This window comes from Cyprinus carpio, chromosome B24, assembly GCF_018340385.1.
Source record: "Cyprinus carpio isolate SPL01 chromosome B24, ASM1834038v1, whole genome shotgun sequence".
NCBI lineage: Eukaryota > Metazoa > Chordata > Actinopteri > Cypriniformes > Cyprinidae > Cyprinus > Cyprinus carpio.
The window spans coordinates 20312057-20328284 of record NC_056620.1 but is presented as its reverse complement, the minus strand read 5'-3'; the positions used below and the strand labels follow the sequence as shown (position 1 = coordinate 20328284).

The following is a 16228-nucleotide window of genomic DNA, read 5'->3' as shown; positions in this document are numbered from 1 at the left end:
TGCGTGTCCGACGATTTTCACCATACACCATAAATTTTCTTTAATATCAATGTTATGTGATATCAGGTTACAATTGGACAGAAGTCTGATTTATAATACACACATCCAAATATACTCTTATTTTGTAAAGCAGAACTTCAAGACGTACATTTTTATTTATATTTATTCAAATTTTTTTTTTTTAATCTGCTGAACACCCTTGGCAGTCCTAATTTATTTTGCTTTTACCAAAACTTTTCAAACCATGTGATGCACAAAACAAAACAAATTATGTTACACATGCAAATTTTGTTTGACAAAATTTGTGTTTGTATTTAATTAACAAACAAACACAAATAAATATAAATAATAATCAATCAAATAAACAAAAAAACTTAAAAATCTAAAAACAATATGCTCAAAAACATCATGTTGCACAAGAAATACTTTTTAAAATAAATCTTCTAAAGTCATTAAATAGATTTTGTGTTATGGTTCTTAAGTCTTAAGATCTCCCGCAGCTATTCCTTTTGTCAGTCTACAAAACCCCATACATTCACATTGCAACACTAAAATGCTGACCACATTGAATAGTCTTCAGAGCAGGATGACATATTCAAGATTTCTGATACATTAACATAGAGCTCAGATTCAACAAGCCACAGTGTATTACACTAAAGAACAACTCATGCAATCAACTTGACAGAAAAAGTCAACCCAAACACCCAAATATATATATGTATGTATTGCTGAGGTACATTAATTCCATACAGCACATAAATTACATTCAGATAAAATCTTATTTTTGGAGTCAAAATTTGGATTTCTTGATATACATAAACACTCTTATTTCTTTAAGTGTTTCTTAGTTCAGGGATTCTCAGAAGGTCCAATTTACTACAGAGTGTAGCTCCTATTCAAATCAAACACACCTGAACAAGCAAAGATGGTCTTACTAGAAAGTTGAGTCCAAATTTGTTCCTGAAGGGACACTTGTCTTGCAGAGTTTAGCTCCAACCCTAATTAAACACACCTGAACCTGATATTTAAGGTCTTTAGACTTACTGGAAACTTCCAGGCAACTGTGTTGGAGCTGGTTGAAGCTAAACTCTGCAGAACGTTGGTCCTCCAGGGCCAGGATTGGACACCCTTGCTTTAGACGAAAGACAGCTTTACTGTCCATATTTGCACATTCATGTTGTATCAGACTTGCCTTCCGAAGCACAGCTGCACATTTGCTCTCGGGAACTCAAGAAATGAGAAAGTCTTCATTAGGTCATTGAGTTTGGCAAGCGAATCCTTTGCCTCACATGGAATGATCTGCTGTTAGAAGAAGCTTCACTATTGAATTACACTCCCAGATTGCAAGATTTTACAGAAGTGTTCCCATTTAAGACTAGGCCTACTTGTATGTTCCTAATTTTGCATGCTGAAAACAAGCGGTTTCCTCTCAGTTACTGCTTTTCAAATGGCTTCTTCTTGCTGATCTGAAGAGTGACCTGTCCGGTTGGCGTGTAGCTGTGGGTTTGTGCGGAAACCTGTGTTTTGAAGCTCTGCAGACCTCCTTCCTTTCCTCTCTGGACCTCGGAGCAGTACGTCGGCTGGACTTCAAGCCTCGCAAAGCTACTGGTATGGCGTGAATAGTTGGATGAAGGTTGTCCCGTAACATGAATAGGTATGGTCTTCTCTCGCCTTGCCTGAGAGCTGCCGCTCGCTGATGAACCTGGACTAAACATGCTGGAGATGTGTTCCTTGAAGGACCAAAAAAATAACACAATACGATTCTCTGCTGGCACCACACGAACCACCACCAACAAAACAATTTTTCCAACAACAAAATAATCAATTAATCTCTCCAACAAACACAGAGATCTCGCTTGGTTTCTCGACGAGGACATGATGGTCTGTACCGCTGCCAAATGTTTCCCCTTCCTGAGGGACGTAGTCCTCGAGATCTTCAAGAGTAAGAACTCGATTTCCATCAGTCAGCAATTTGTATTCTCGAGCATCAAGTTCATCATCTTCGGGCTCCACGACAATAGTTCCTTCATCATCAGAGACACATGGGTCATCAATTTCTCCTGAGTATGTTGTCATATTGTTGACCTCTGAAGGTACTTCAGACACATTCTGTGCAAGTTCCTCTTCATCCGTACCAGAAGAACCTTGCAGAGGCACTGCAGCATGCATTGCCTCCTCGAGTAACTTGTTGTTGGAGTTATTAGTGTTTGGATTGCCAGGTGGTGAGAACTTGCCTGGGGAAATGCCTCTTCTTCTTGGTAACTTGGGTGATTTGTTCACTTTATACTCGATTATCTCTTCGACTTCTACCCATCTTGGGTTCCTGGCCGTGGCACCCTCCGGCTCTGGCACGTACAGTGTTGGTACAGTCTTCCTGGCCAGGGTTCGTCTCTGTCTGGGCGGTTCAGGTGTGGACGTCTCTGAGCGGTGAGCTCCCATGGGCGATGGTCGTGGGGATGCGTGCCGTTTCATACGTGTGTTCTTCACTACTGTGGTGATGGTCTCCTCACTTGAAGAGGAAAAAGCACATTAGAAACACATTAAAAGCACATCAGCTTCAAGTTGGTAAGTTTTTGAAAGAAGTCTCTTATGCTCCCGAAGGCTGCATTTATTTGATACAGTTAAAACAGTAATATTGGGAAATATTATGATTAAAATTATTTTCCATGTTAATTTATTTTAATATTTTATTTTTTCCTGTAATAGAAAGATGAATTTTCAGCATCATTACTCCAGTCTTCAGTGTCACATGATCATTCAGAAATCATTGTTCTGCTTAGTATTTTTCTGGAAACTAATATTTTTTTCAGGATTCTGCGATGAATAGAAAGTTCAAAAGAACAGCATTATAATTAAAAATATTGTGTAACAATGTAAGTGCCTTACTGTCACTTTTGATCAATGTAATGCGTCCGAATAAAATTAACTTTTGAATAGTAGTGTATTCAATTTGTGCTTAGGTGTGTGTGTAGACTTACATAATTATGGTTTTCTTTGGTATTTTCGTCTCTTGTTCCGTCACTAGTTGGAAAAAAACAATAAAAATGGTAAAATTGAATCATATCAAATCAAATTATTTTCAGTTAACAAATTTCAGTCAATTCATTGCTTGTCAAAGAGGTACAACCATGATACGCAAATATGAAAAAAACATTCCTAAATTCTACATATGTGTGAATGCACTTTACAAAATATACTTTTCTTATTTTCTGGACCTGATAATTTCTAAAACCATCTTGCATAGTATGGTTTTGTAGACCCTTTATTAAAACCAATAACACTGTATCAGGATGTGTACTTTTTTTAATTTAATGCATTTTTAGTTTTCAGTAAGTAATGTCATAACAGATGGAAATGATTTTTAACTGGGTGGCATATATGTATTGACAGACATCTCTTTTACCTTCTATACTGATGGCCTGATCTGCTCTACGTTCTCCCGCCATTGCCACAGCAGGAGTGATCAGCTGTGCCGCACACCTGGCACTGCCCAGACGGTTCGACAGCTGCAAATTAATAATATGATGATAAGGATTATTTCCTCAGGAACTGAAGGGACTAAAGTAACAATCTCCATACCTCACACTCATAGTGTCCAAGGTCTCGTTCTCCAGGGTTCTTGATAACTAGAACCAACACTCCACTGCGCGGTTCACTGTATGTTTGAAACTTCTCCAGGTCTGTCAGCAGTTTACCATCCTTGAACCATCTGTCCAGGGAAATGGCAAAGTTTAACATTAACGCAATTCATTCTGAGTAAAAACTGTTGGGTTGTTGGAAGTTATTTATGGAATGCATTGATTTGAATACTATAATATGAATCATCCAGATCTTCTGGGCTATATTGACTCATTATGTAAACATGGAAATAACATAAATGATGGAGTGACTACCTTATTTTGGGACTCGGTGCACTCTGGATGGTGCAGGTGAACTGAGCATCTTCTCCTGGATAAAGGGTGGCATTCCGGATCTTATTCACAAAACGTGGAGGTACTGCACGAGGTTAAATAAAAATGAGCAGGAATGAAATGGAGTGAAACCAGCTTTAAGTTGGAAACATCAGGTTGCTCACTCACCCTGCACAGTGATTTTGCCTAGTGTGCTGGCGTTGCCCGCAGAGCTGGTGGCGAAGCACATGTATTGTCCAGAATCGTTTGCTGTCATGTTGTCCAAAATGAGTGTGCAAGAGCCATCTGGGTCCTCAATGATGATGTGATGAGGATCCGCTTCCACGGCACGCCCGTCTGTTTGTGAAAACAGGTGGATGAATTGCTTTACTTCTAAGAAGACATCAAGAAGGGAAACACCGTAGATTTGGTTCCTTACCTTTGTACCAGGTGACCTGTGGTTTGGGGGCACCAGTGACCTTGCATGCGAGCTTTACTGTCTGTCCGAGCTCTGCTGTGCAGTCTGTCAACACCGCGTCAAAATCTGGAAGGCCTGTAACATAAGTAAAATGCTAAATATTAGGACGAGAGTCTATTTTTATTGTAGTATTTAAGAACATGACATTGTATTTAGGAGAACTGATATCTCTTAAAGGGACAGTTCACCCAAAAATGAAAAATTCTGTCATTAATTGCTCACCCTCATGTCATTCCAAACCCATAAGATCTTCGTTCATCTTTGGAACACAAATTAAAATATTTTTGATGGAATCTGAGAGCTTTCTGAACCTCCACAGACAGCAAGGATGCTACCATGATCAACACACAGAAACGTAGCAAAGACATCGGTAAAATAGTCCATGTGACATCAGGGGTTCAACCGTAATTTTATGAAGCTACAAGAATACTTTTTGTGTGCAAAAAAACAATAATAACATAACTTATTCAGCAACTCTTCTCAGCGTTGTTTACGTTCAGCATATGCGCTGTTTTCGTGTTCTGAAGATGAACAAAGGTCTTACAGGTTTGGAACGAAATGAGGGTGAGTAATTAATGACAGAATTTTATTTTTTGGGTGAACTAACCCTTTAAGTGGAGTGTGTTTTCTCTTTTTGCCACTTGCTACAGGAATTATGTATTTTTGGAGGCCAAAAACCCATAAACAGCAGGATTTTGAAAATGTTTTTTGGTTAAATGCCTGAAATAAGCTCAAGATATTTTCACAGTTTATTCTGTGACATAAAATACATCAGTAATTAAAAAAGGTTTTTTTTTTCTTTTTTTTTTTCGTTAATCATTTACGAGTTATCGGAAGCTCAGTGGTGTTGTTCATTTTAGCTTAACTTTTTATTTTTGCAATTGTATTTGGTCTAATTAATTCATAATAATAAAATGTGTAAGATTCATAAACTTTTGTTGGTTCCAGAGCTTATTTTCTGCAATAATCCAGTTAGCCAATAGAAAAATCCTTTTGGGTTTTTGTCAAGGGAACCAGGCTGATGCTAACATGCTATATCATGCTAATGCTGGAGACTTACTCCATGCTGGCATGCTGTAGCGCTGCTGAAGGTCACGGAGGTCACGGAGCCATGAGTTCTTAATGATAACAGTCCGTGCCTGCAACGTGTATTTTCTCACAGAGTCCTCGCGCTCATGCCAGATCTCAAACGCTCTTTCATCACCCTCCACCGTCTCGTTCACATCAATGTTTGTAAGCTAAAGAAAAAACAATAAACAATATTATTATATAATATTATTATATAAGTGATGCCATGTGGCAAACCAGTAATTAAGAAATCCCTGTAAAGACAGTATTTGGCCATTTTAAATAATCAGCATTGGCCCTTTTGTGTTAAATACAGTGTTTGCATCACTTAATTTTAGCCATTTAAAAGCTTTTGCAAAGCTCCAACCTTCATCATATTCTTGAACACATATGCTTGGGTGTCTGTGTTCGTGTCTCTCTTCTGTTTGCAGATGACCACATGGTTTTTGAAGAGGAAAACGTGGCGGTGGTGACCTCTGGAAGATGTTCGAATTCCAGGAGCTCCTTCCCAAACAGTGAATGGCCCCTGTAGAAAAATTCAGAACTTCATTTTACACTGTAATTTTTTTTAAAAAGTTTTTGAATCCGCTACAAATAGGTGAAACATGTAAGACCTTAAATAGTGAGTTAGGGATTGTACCTGTCTAATAGGTTCTCCCAGCGCCTCCAGATTGGCGGGGTAGTTCTCTATGAGAGAGACATGGTGTGTGTTTTCTGAGCGCCGGGAGAGGGATGACACCATGGCATAGGCCTGCTCCAACAAACAGCAGTTTTGACCGTTCCTCGCCTTGTTCCGGATCAATTCCTAAAGTAAAATCATGTGAAATTTGGAAATGTGTTGGTCACTTTCAAAAGTTAGTTTAGAGTTGTATCCCATTATACATAATACAATTTCTAAGCATGTATTTATGTAAATATTTATTTGAAAGTGGAGACTGCCTACACCTAGACCTTAAAAAATTTGTATTGTGGTATTTAATTATTACCTTCAGCAAAGCTCTGTACTTCTGAATTCTCTCCGGTGGTCTCTGAAGGTAAGCGTTGATGCTTAGCACTGGACCCTCTGAGGGGTCAACATTTGCCAACTCTGAGACTGTATAATCCTAATGAAAAAATACATGAAACATGTTATGTTCTGTGTCAGAGTACCAAATTCTTTCAGTTTATAGTAGTGCTGTCAAACGATTAATCGCGATTAATCGCATCCAAAATAAAACTTTTTGTTTACATAACGTGTGTGTATGCTGTGCATATTTATTATGTATATATAAATACACACACATACAGTATATATTTTGAAAATAATAACATGTATATAATATAAATAATATAAATGAAAAAACATAAAAATATTTTAAATGTAGAAACATAACATTTTTCTTAAATTTATACATGCATGTGTGTGTGTATTTATTATATACACATCATAAATATACACAGGACACACATATATTATGTAAATAAAAACCTTTATTTTGATCAAATCTCGTTTTTTTCTAAAGCAATTTTTATGCCCCCAGAAAACCATAACTATACGGTCAGTATTTTGTAAACCCACCTTGAAATATTGGTGCACTTCTTTCTCACTGATGACAGATTCAGCTTGCAATTGTCCAATGAGGTACTGCAAATATTTCTCAAACCCTTCAGAGTTTCTCAGGAAATGCATGGCAATGTCATCGTCTGTGACACAGTCACGCAGACCAGGCAGCAAAGAGCTGGAAAACAGTCAACTTCGTTATGAATTTTCCTGTTGTCAAATTCCATATGTCAAGACTGGCACATAAATGAAAACTCTTATACTCCTTAAAAATGAAAATAGTTGATGCAGAGTTGTAGAATTAACCATAATATTTGATTGTCTGAACTCTGTACCTGCTGTGGAAGGATTTCAAATCATTGATATTACGGAAGATGGTTTCCTTCTGGCTGGTGATTTCAGATGGTGTGCTCTCTTCATCCACACGCTTCAGATGGTGTGATGTGAAGAACTCCATCTCCTTCAGAAACTCAGTTTCTGTGCTAATCAGCTCCTGGACGAGTTGACTAGATACAAGTGAAAGCGAGGTAGAATTACTAAAGTAGTACAAAACAAAATGCACATTGCACTTTTAATAAAATGTCCAAATTTACCACAGTTTCTTCTTGTACTCGGTCTCTGTGACTTCTTCTCTGGTGGTCTCTGGGAGGTCTGCAACATCTGCAGACAGCTACAACACAACGATTCCATCATCAGTGAGATGCACAAGCAAATGCACAATTTTTTTAAAATCAGTATTTTACCACTACGTGACCAGTTATCCATTTTGAATGATCCTAAACTGACCTTCAGTCTTTTGTCGAGATACGCAGGCGAGACCCATCCCTGGCGAGATGGATTGGATTTGGTGGGCTTGGTGCGGACCAGCCATTTAAGTGGGTGGGCAGAATCCAGAACCTCCACATACTGGCCCTCTTTCAGAGCGATGGCATCTTTGCTGACTCCCATGGGGTTGTAGTCAGCGGTCACCACATAGATATCAAACATCTGCACAGATGCATTGAGATAACAGAGCATTTGGAAAAGGTGACTTGCCCTCTTCACCCTTTAGAATATGAGAAAGCTCTGGATTCTGCTTTTAAATATCCTTCTGTGAACTGAAGATTAACCAGATGCTTAACTTACCTAAAAAAAATAATATGAAGTACGGAATTATGATACTAACATTACATGTCCATTTTATTTCCCCTTTTTCAATAACTGGTAAATGAATGTATTAAAAAATTGTCTGAAAATTCTTATGTGAACAGAGCAGCAACAGGTTTGACACCATACTTTAGTTATAATTTTAAAATGAATTTGTTGATGACACTGAGAATGTGTTATTTCTAATACCTCTCCCCTGGCATCTCCTTCATCTGACTCAGATGATGAGTCTGCGATCAGAGATGGAGGGCGTGATCGGCCGTGATATGGAGATGGGGACGGTGTTTTTGTTTCATCATCGCTGTCAGCTCCTGGGACACGCAATGAAGCGAGGCAGACAGGGACCAAAAGGAGAGTGGAAGAAAGAGGTATCGTGTCAATTAATTATTGCGTCAACAATATATAAGTATCATGTCAGACAGCATGGGCTTTAGCATCATATTTGCATAGGACTTCAATACATTTGCTCAGATTACGATATTCAATTAAAAAGTCAGTAGATGCCTATTCAGAATGTAATTAGAAAATATAAATCTGGACATGAAATTTGTATGATAATAATAATAATAATAATAATAAATAGCAAAAATAGGTACCCCAAATTTTATATTGTAAGCAAACATTTCTTTTTTGTCAAAAAGAAAAAAAAAAAAAACTATATAGACTACACTGTAGGCATACACATGTAATTCAGAATTTGGTTTAAATGGTCTTCAACATATAAACTTGATATAGGCCTAATATTAACAACCTTAGCAATGGTGTTTGTGTGGTAATTTAGACATGATGTAGCCTATCTTTACAACAGTTGTTCCCAAACTGCGGGGGTCTTATAAAAATAATAACATATAATCATTTTAAGAGTTTATTTATTTTTTATAAATGTACATATTTGACATATGCTGCTAGCGGATGTGAGTCGTCAGTGTTACTAAAGTAAACAGTTTAATATCACACTACTGCTCTGCCGTTCGAAGAATCGCCTGCGTAAGTTTAAATCTCGCGATGACAGATGCTTCCGCTGTGAAAGCCGCCGTTTTTAAAAAAAATACCGCGAATTGACTGAACAGACGGTTATTAAGGCTACGGTGACCTCCGTAATAAAACTATCGCAAAAAACGCGCATTTGCTTAAAAGTCAGACAGCCTGAAAAGATACAAAATGGTGGTAATATGGATTTGGAAATCATCTAAAAAATGGATGGTGAGAATGGTTTATGAGGAAAACCGTCCCAGTTTCGATAACTTAAACTAAAGAGAAGGTAAGCAGCAATAATTGTTTGTATTTACAATTCAAATTTGTAAGTATGTTCGCTTCCAATAAGTGTAAATTGGTTTATTTGGTTTAAAATGTGTAAAATGTGATTGTGTTTCAAGCTATTATATATTTAGGCGAGACAGAGCTGTGGAGTCCATGATAATAATTTGAATAAGACATAAAGAGTGATGGTAGTTTGAAAAGTTTGGGATCCACTGGATTTAAAATACTGTTTCTAAATAAGAGGTAATAGAATTGTTATTTTACAAACTAAGTTCATTCATTCATTCATTGATCGTTTTGAGCATATTTTAGAGAATAACCACCAGACAAGCTTTTTCCATTGCTTTTGTAGAAGCAGAGAAATGATGCAAAATAAGTCACGAAAAATACATATATTTCACAATGATTTGAGTTCACCATTTGTAAGGTCTACTATCAGTTAATTTTTAATCATCTATGACTCAGAATATAATAACTAATACTGTACTTTATTATATTTCTCCTGTGATTTAACATGCACTATATCATGCTTGTGTAAAAATAAAATTGTGCCCACCCACACAAACACTAATGTAGGCCTATTGCTCATGCGTTCATCCATTTTCTTTGTATACTGAAACAGAGACTCCTTGAAAGTGTAAAAATGAGACAGTCTGCATCCACTGAATTTCAGAATGTCCAGTTTATTTTGAATTGTGACAAATGGCCCTGATTTTAAAGAACCATGACTTTATTACCACTAGGCAATACTTGAAGCATTTTTAACATTATTAAAGATCTTAAATTTATGCCTTTTAAAAAAAAGTTTGAGAGCCAAAGAAACAAGCAAAGTGATTAACAACAGCATAGCCTCATGGAGAAAAAGTCAAGGTTCTGGTGTGTTACACTGGAGGTTCTGCGGATACATACTGGTTACTTTGGGCCAAGATTTCATCCACTGGAGCACTTGATGGTTCTGTAAGCTGTCTGAACAAATCAATGCTTCAATGAGAATGTGAGTGAATAGAGGGATGAAAGGTTGGATGGATAGTTTGATGGATAGACAAAAGAATGGAGTCAGTGAGCTGTGTAGGAATTGAGGGATCCAGAGATATGTATTTTTTGTTTTTATTTTTTTAAATATAAAACAGAGGGGGAAGTTAAGGAATCTACACAGAATGTGTTCATTAAAAATTTCCAGAGTATAATTAATTATTTAAAACAGGGAATTTGCAACAGGTGTACTCCATTTCAGTACTTAGTACATCCTGTGACATAAATTAAAACATTTGAGCACACACTAAACTCATTCAAAAACAGTGCACACTGTTTTGAGTGAATATTAGGATGCATCTGTTGAAAAAGACTACATTAGCAAGATAAATAGTTATTAATAGTGCAAAATGACATAAAATGGACAAATCAAGAAGGCTAATTTAAAAGTTAGTACAGTATAAATAGTACATACTTATTGTAATTTAGTCCGGCAGTGCAGATTCAAAAAATATTTAGCTCTATATTATTGACTGAAAAAAAAAAAAAAAAAAAAACTTTTCTCTTACCTTGAGTAATCCTGGCAGATACCATTTCTGTAATTTGGGTTGTGAGTTTTTGTAAGAACTCCTCTGTACCCACTTCACCCAGGGAAGGTAGTTTGATCTCTCCTGAGATGTGATTACAGTAATTATTTGTATTGTTACAGATTATTTGACAAATACATGATCATGGCAGTCGCTCACTCTGATATAATCTGATAGTTGATAGTAAACAAATTGACAGTAAACAAAAGTAGTTCAAAAAAAATAAAATAAAAACATCAATATCAAATATTCACCTTTGCCCTCTTCCTCCGGTGGGCTGATAGTAATTCCAAGAGCCCTGGAAAAAAAAAAACATTCTAAATCTCTAAAACTTTAAAATGTTTAAATGAATAAAAGTATCTAAACTGACATCTGTAAGCTTTTATATTTAAACTTACTCTGGCCCCACTTTCTTTTGCTCTTGTTCTGCTGGACAGAAAAGTAAGCATGATGAAAAGACTACTGTACACATACAGTATCAGGCAAAATTTTGGCATAATAAAAGTCACAACATTTTGACATCACTACAGTCAATAACTGAACCATGTGTTCCTGACCTGTCTCCACATCCAGTCGGGCTGTGTTGACTGACTGTCCAGCACGGTTGGTGGCGATGCAAGTGTACATGCCGCCATGTTTTTTATCCACTTCCATGAGGATGAGACTATGTTGACGGCCAGAGCTGGCCACCTTGTAACCTGGTGTGTCTGCCTTTATCCACAGAACATCCTTATCTGACACTTCCTTTAACCAGTTTACAGATGGGGTTGGGGAGCCTTTGGAAGACAGTAACTTAGTTTTACATATTTCACCTTTTGTAATGTGCAACTGAACGTTATGCTTAATGCTTTTGTCTACTTCTCAAAATTGCATCTCAAGTAATTTATTTAATTTATTGTGGTAACACCCCATACCTTCCACTTTGACTGACAGCGTTATACTTGCTCCCTGTTTCACCTTCTTGTTGCTGAACCTCTCCAGGAAGCGTGGTGGCACAAGTGGCACCTTTGAATCTATTTGTGGAAAAACACAAGTGGTGTAGCAAATTACATGCATGCATAATCTTTCATATCAATACTTTAAATTTCAAAACGCATTTGCATCTTACATCATGTGGAACAATGATTCATAATCACACGTGCTGTATGCAAGATAGATGCTTACCTCTCATTCGTCCCTGTTCAGGTGCGGGGCGCTCTCCAGGAGCTAATTAGTGAAAGTAAACAAAGAAACAAACAGAAAAACATTTTAGAATTTATTTAGCACATTTAATTTGGAGAAAATTTTTACTGTAATTATGATTAATAATTCATAATTTCAACACGTTTCCATTTCCTTACAAAGACCCCATGCAAGCGACATATAAAAAGAGTTAATGTATCAAAAGAACACTTACCCAGTACATTCAGTCGTGCTGAAGAGTAAGCAGAGCCAGCTATATTGCTAATATATGCTGAGTATTCTCCGGTGTCCTCGCGTTTAACATCTAAAATCTCAAGACTGTGCTGATCTCGCTTGCTCGACAATACAATTCTGCTGGAGGCTTGGAGTGGGGTGCCATCCTTAAACCAGTAAACCCTTGGTGTGGGAAATCCTGGAGAAATGTGTTGAACATGAAATTATGTTTGCCACCCATTTTACATCTGCAAATGCAACAGCTGAAAATTACAGTAGACTTAAATGCAAAACAATGTGCATGTTTATTAGGAATATAAACAAGTTCATAACAAATAGACTGGATACAAAGAAGGATTAAGGACATTAATGTCATTATGGTTAGAGCAACTAGAGTTGAATAGATACAACAGGTGCAGATGCAAAAAAGGAAACACTTGGAATAAATAGTGCATAATTAATCAGAATACAGATGAAATAGAATCTGAAATTAAACAGAATTTGCATTCGTGGGGGGAAAAAAACATAGCTGACCTTTGACCCTGACACTCATTTTGGCAATGGGTGCTCCGGGACTGAGGAATAAATCATGTAACTCATCCACAACTTGAGGAAGCTGCTCGTCCTCTGCCACCGACTCAAAAGCCTCTGTGTCCCTGTGCTCTGAGCTAAAAGGGCAACCCAAATACAAGCAGAAGCCAATTTAGAACTAGCATGAAATTTAAATCAGAGGTTGTTTTGGCAGGATCTGAGAAAAATCTATTTTATCCTTGTAGTACTGACGTAAAAACGTCATAAAAATCATTTAAAATGAAATGACTGAATCTTACCTAGACACATAACCTTTAGCACTGACATAGGAAGATGTCTCTGTGGCATCGGCTGCTGTGTCATAGTCTGAGCTGCAAGACACTTTAAAGATACACAAGACTGAATCAATAATCAAACAACATGAGTCTTGAAATCTTAAGTCTTTAAGAATAGTATAAAATAAATGCCAGAAAAAAAACCTGTCATCATTTACTGACACTCAATATTCAAACAACAAATGAAGAAAATCTTTAATTAGTTCTGAATATCGAAATACATATAAATATTAAGAGCATTCATCTTAAGTATGTTTGGAATGTAGGTGCATTTTTAGGCCTTCTAGACAAACAACAATGATAAAACACATGCAGTCACATTCTTACACTTCACAGATGCACCGGTAAAAGAAAGTGCCATCTTTGTTAAAACGTTTCAATCTGGAACACCATTTTGCTTTTTTGTCTACATTTGTGAGTTTTGGGTTTTGATTAACACTTTCTTTTAACAGTGTACTCACTGTCCACCCTCAGCTCAGCCTTGCTGGAGGTGATGCCACTATCATTTTCAGCCATGCATCGGTACACGCCCATGTCTGTGGGCAGCACAGCTGTGATGATCAGCTGGTGATGGCCTTCCTGGTCTTCATTGATCATGTAGTGGTCGTTTTCCTCCAACATCTTTCCATCCTTGAACCATCTTACAGTGGGAGGAGGGTTGCCAACAATTACACAGTCAAAACTGACTGGAAACCCATCAGGAACATCTTGGCTACGGAGCTCCGTCAAGAAGACGGGTGCCGCTGGGAGGTTGGTAGGCGATTAAGAGAACAGGGAAGAGCAAACAAAACCGAAAAGAACAAATCATAGCAATTTTTTTTGAGGAAAAATGCTGAACCAGGCGAAAACATGACATGCAATCACTTTAAGATCCAAAACAAGCAAGTCGCACCATTTCTGGTACATTTCAAAAGTGCTGCCCTATAATGACAAACAAAATCCAGCACTGAATCATGCAACTTTATGAAGAACCAAACGACAGCAGCAAAAACATTTATAGTAGAACCACATGGAAGAAGTGTCATACCAGGGGCTCCTGTCATGAAAGCAGGCATCGGTTGGTCCTGAGTTGGGGTTTGGGAGCCATCTTGGGAGAAAACCATCTTTGTGATACGCAACTCTACCTTAGCACCTGCAGCTGCTATGATGGCCGTTTCGATTGGCATTCCTTGAAAAGTAAACATTTCCTGGAAGCGCTGGGAAGCTACTTGAGCTTCTGCACGATTATCAAAACGGATGTAGATATACTGTTCGTCTTCCCGGTAAGACTGTAAGTCCGTTGGTGGTAAATCTCCTTCATCTGCACTAACAAAAGGTTCCTCTTCCACATCTGGAGGGAGGCAAGTACGAAGAAGTCGCCGTAATCGTTTACTTGCTTGCCGTAAAGTCTCATCCATTTCACTCCCTGAGGAGCTTTCAGCTTCGCTATCTGCACTGTAGCCCAGAGTGAGGGGGCGTCGCCCAGAAGATTCCCGCAGTGACCCTACAGTGACTTTGCCACTATGGGTGGAAACACCAAACTTATTGGTTACTTCACAAGTATATACACCTGTGTCTTTGGTTGTGGCAGCTGTCACTACTAGAGAGCAGGTGCCATCATTATAGATATCAATATGGTGGTGCTTGCCATCTGTTAAGGGTTCACCATCTTTCAGCCAGCGAACTTTATCCGGCTTACCCTCCACAATGCACTCGAGATGAATTGTCCCATTGGGCTCCTTAGTCTGATCCTTAAATACTTCTTTGAAGACTGGTCGCATGTCCTTCCTGGCTTTATAACCTTTAAAGGCTGCCTGAATCTTGACAGCAGCCTCTAGCAACTCATCCCCTTTCTGAGCTTCCATGAGGGGTTCCACAGATGTCTTTGTAACAGATTGCTCTGTCATCTGGAAGTGCTCATACAGTTTCTTGGAGGCAACAGTCTCAGTGTGACTTTCCACAGTCATAGAGGACTTGCTGCTTTTCTTTAGGTAAGACACCAAGCTTGTTGTCCCACTGAGAGATTCCTCATCAGAACTTGTATAGAGATTAGGCTCCCCTGTGATCTTGGGAGTTGGTTCAACAGGTTTCACTTCCTTTTCAGGTTCTTTTCCTTCTTTGCTCTGGGCTTTTTCTTTTCCATCTTCTTCTGGCAACTCTGAAATTGAATCTAATGTGGGTTCCCGACTCATTCTCCTCTTCTTGGCCACTGCATCCCACAGAGCATGTAAATCTCCCTCAGAAGCAGCCTCAGGAGGCAGTTTGGGCTGACTGCCCGCATCCTGAGAAAGTGTTGTGTCATCTCCTGTAATCAGGGAGCCATCATAAATCAGTCTTACTCATGCATATGACAACATTTTTATGTTGGAAAAATAATCAACAATCTGTCTTTGCAACAGCAATTTGACTGCAATTAAACTCAGGTAAATTGTGAATAATACACAAATTCGAATAAAGTTTATCACTGAAACAATAAAGAGAAGTAAAAAAAATATTGCAAATATTGCAGTCTTATTGACATGCATATGACAGTAACCTGAAGAAGTTGGAAAGAGACAGGACACTATGACCAAGTTCCAAACACTATGACCAAGACTTACATAAATGATTATTTCCACATATGAGGTTCACAAAAAACAACAATTACAAGTTAGATGTGAGGTTAAGCAAAGTAAAGTACCTTCAAGGTTGAGGTTGATTGAAGTCTTTGCCTCTTCTGAGGCTACACAAGAATAGACACCCTGATCTGTAGACTGGAAATCCTTTATGAGCAAAACTTGGCTCTTTCCTTCTGGTACCATTTGGTACTTGACCCCAGCCTCTATCTCTCTGTTGTCCTTTAGCCATGTGACTGATTTGCACTCTGTGGAAAGTTCACACTCCAAACGAACCATCTTTCCTTTTTGGATCTTAGAGCTGCTTAACATTTTGGTCATGGTCACTGGTGCATCTGAAGATCCAAGATCCATTCAAAGAGCAGTTGAAGAAATGTAGCAAGAATTCAGCAAGAACAAATACAAAATACACTTGTTTAGAGTATAGTTTTT

At 38.0% G+C, this 16228-nt stretch overlaps 1 protein-coding gene across 1 annotated transcript in view; it reads right to left on the bottom strand.

The window, feature by feature from the left end:
• Nucleotides 1-397: 397 nt before the first annotated feature.
• LOC109083592 (obscurin-like) overlaps nucleotides 398-16228 on the bottom strand; it is a 50417-nt gene continuing 34586 nt past the window's right edge. Inside the window, 30 exon segments of the mRNA XM_042752096.1 lie at nucleotides 398-1841; nucleotides 1843-2509; nucleotides 2979-3021; nucleotides 3404-3506; nucleotides 3580-3709; nucleotides 3894-3996; nucleotides 4080-4247; nucleotides 4330-4443; nucleotides 5429-5606; nucleotides 5804-5962; nucleotides 6077-6241; nucleotides 6423-6539; nucleotides 6995-7154; nucleotides 7312-7482; nucleotides 7570-7646; nucleotides 7763-7963; nucleotides 8312-8451; nucleotides 10292-10348; nucleotides 10924-11025; nucleotides 11196-11239; nucleotides 11340-11367; nucleotides 11499-11717; nucleotides 11856-11954; nucleotides 12106-12147; nucleotides 12338-12535; nucleotides 12871-13004; nucleotides 13167-13248; nucleotides 13664-13945; nucleotides 14230-15486; nucleotides 15862-16131. Coding sequence (XP_042608030.1) covers nucleotides 1434-1841; nucleotides 1843-2509; nucleotides 2979-3021; nucleotides 3404-3506; nucleotides 3580-3709; nucleotides 3894-3996; nucleotides 4080-4247; nucleotides 4330-4443; nucleotides 5429-5606; nucleotides 5804-5962; nucleotides 6077-6241; nucleotides 6423-6539; nucleotides 6995-7154; nucleotides 7312-7482; nucleotides 7570-7646; nucleotides 7763-7963; nucleotides 8312-8451; nucleotides 10292-10348; nucleotides 10924-11025; nucleotides 11196-11239; nucleotides 11340-11367; nucleotides 11499-11717; nucleotides 11856-11954; nucleotides 12106-12147; nucleotides 12338-12535; nucleotides 12871-13004; nucleotides 13167-13248; nucleotides 13664-13945; nucleotides 14230-15486; nucleotides 15862-16131 — 5918 coding nt within the window. The 3' untranslated portion in view covers nucleotides 398-1433.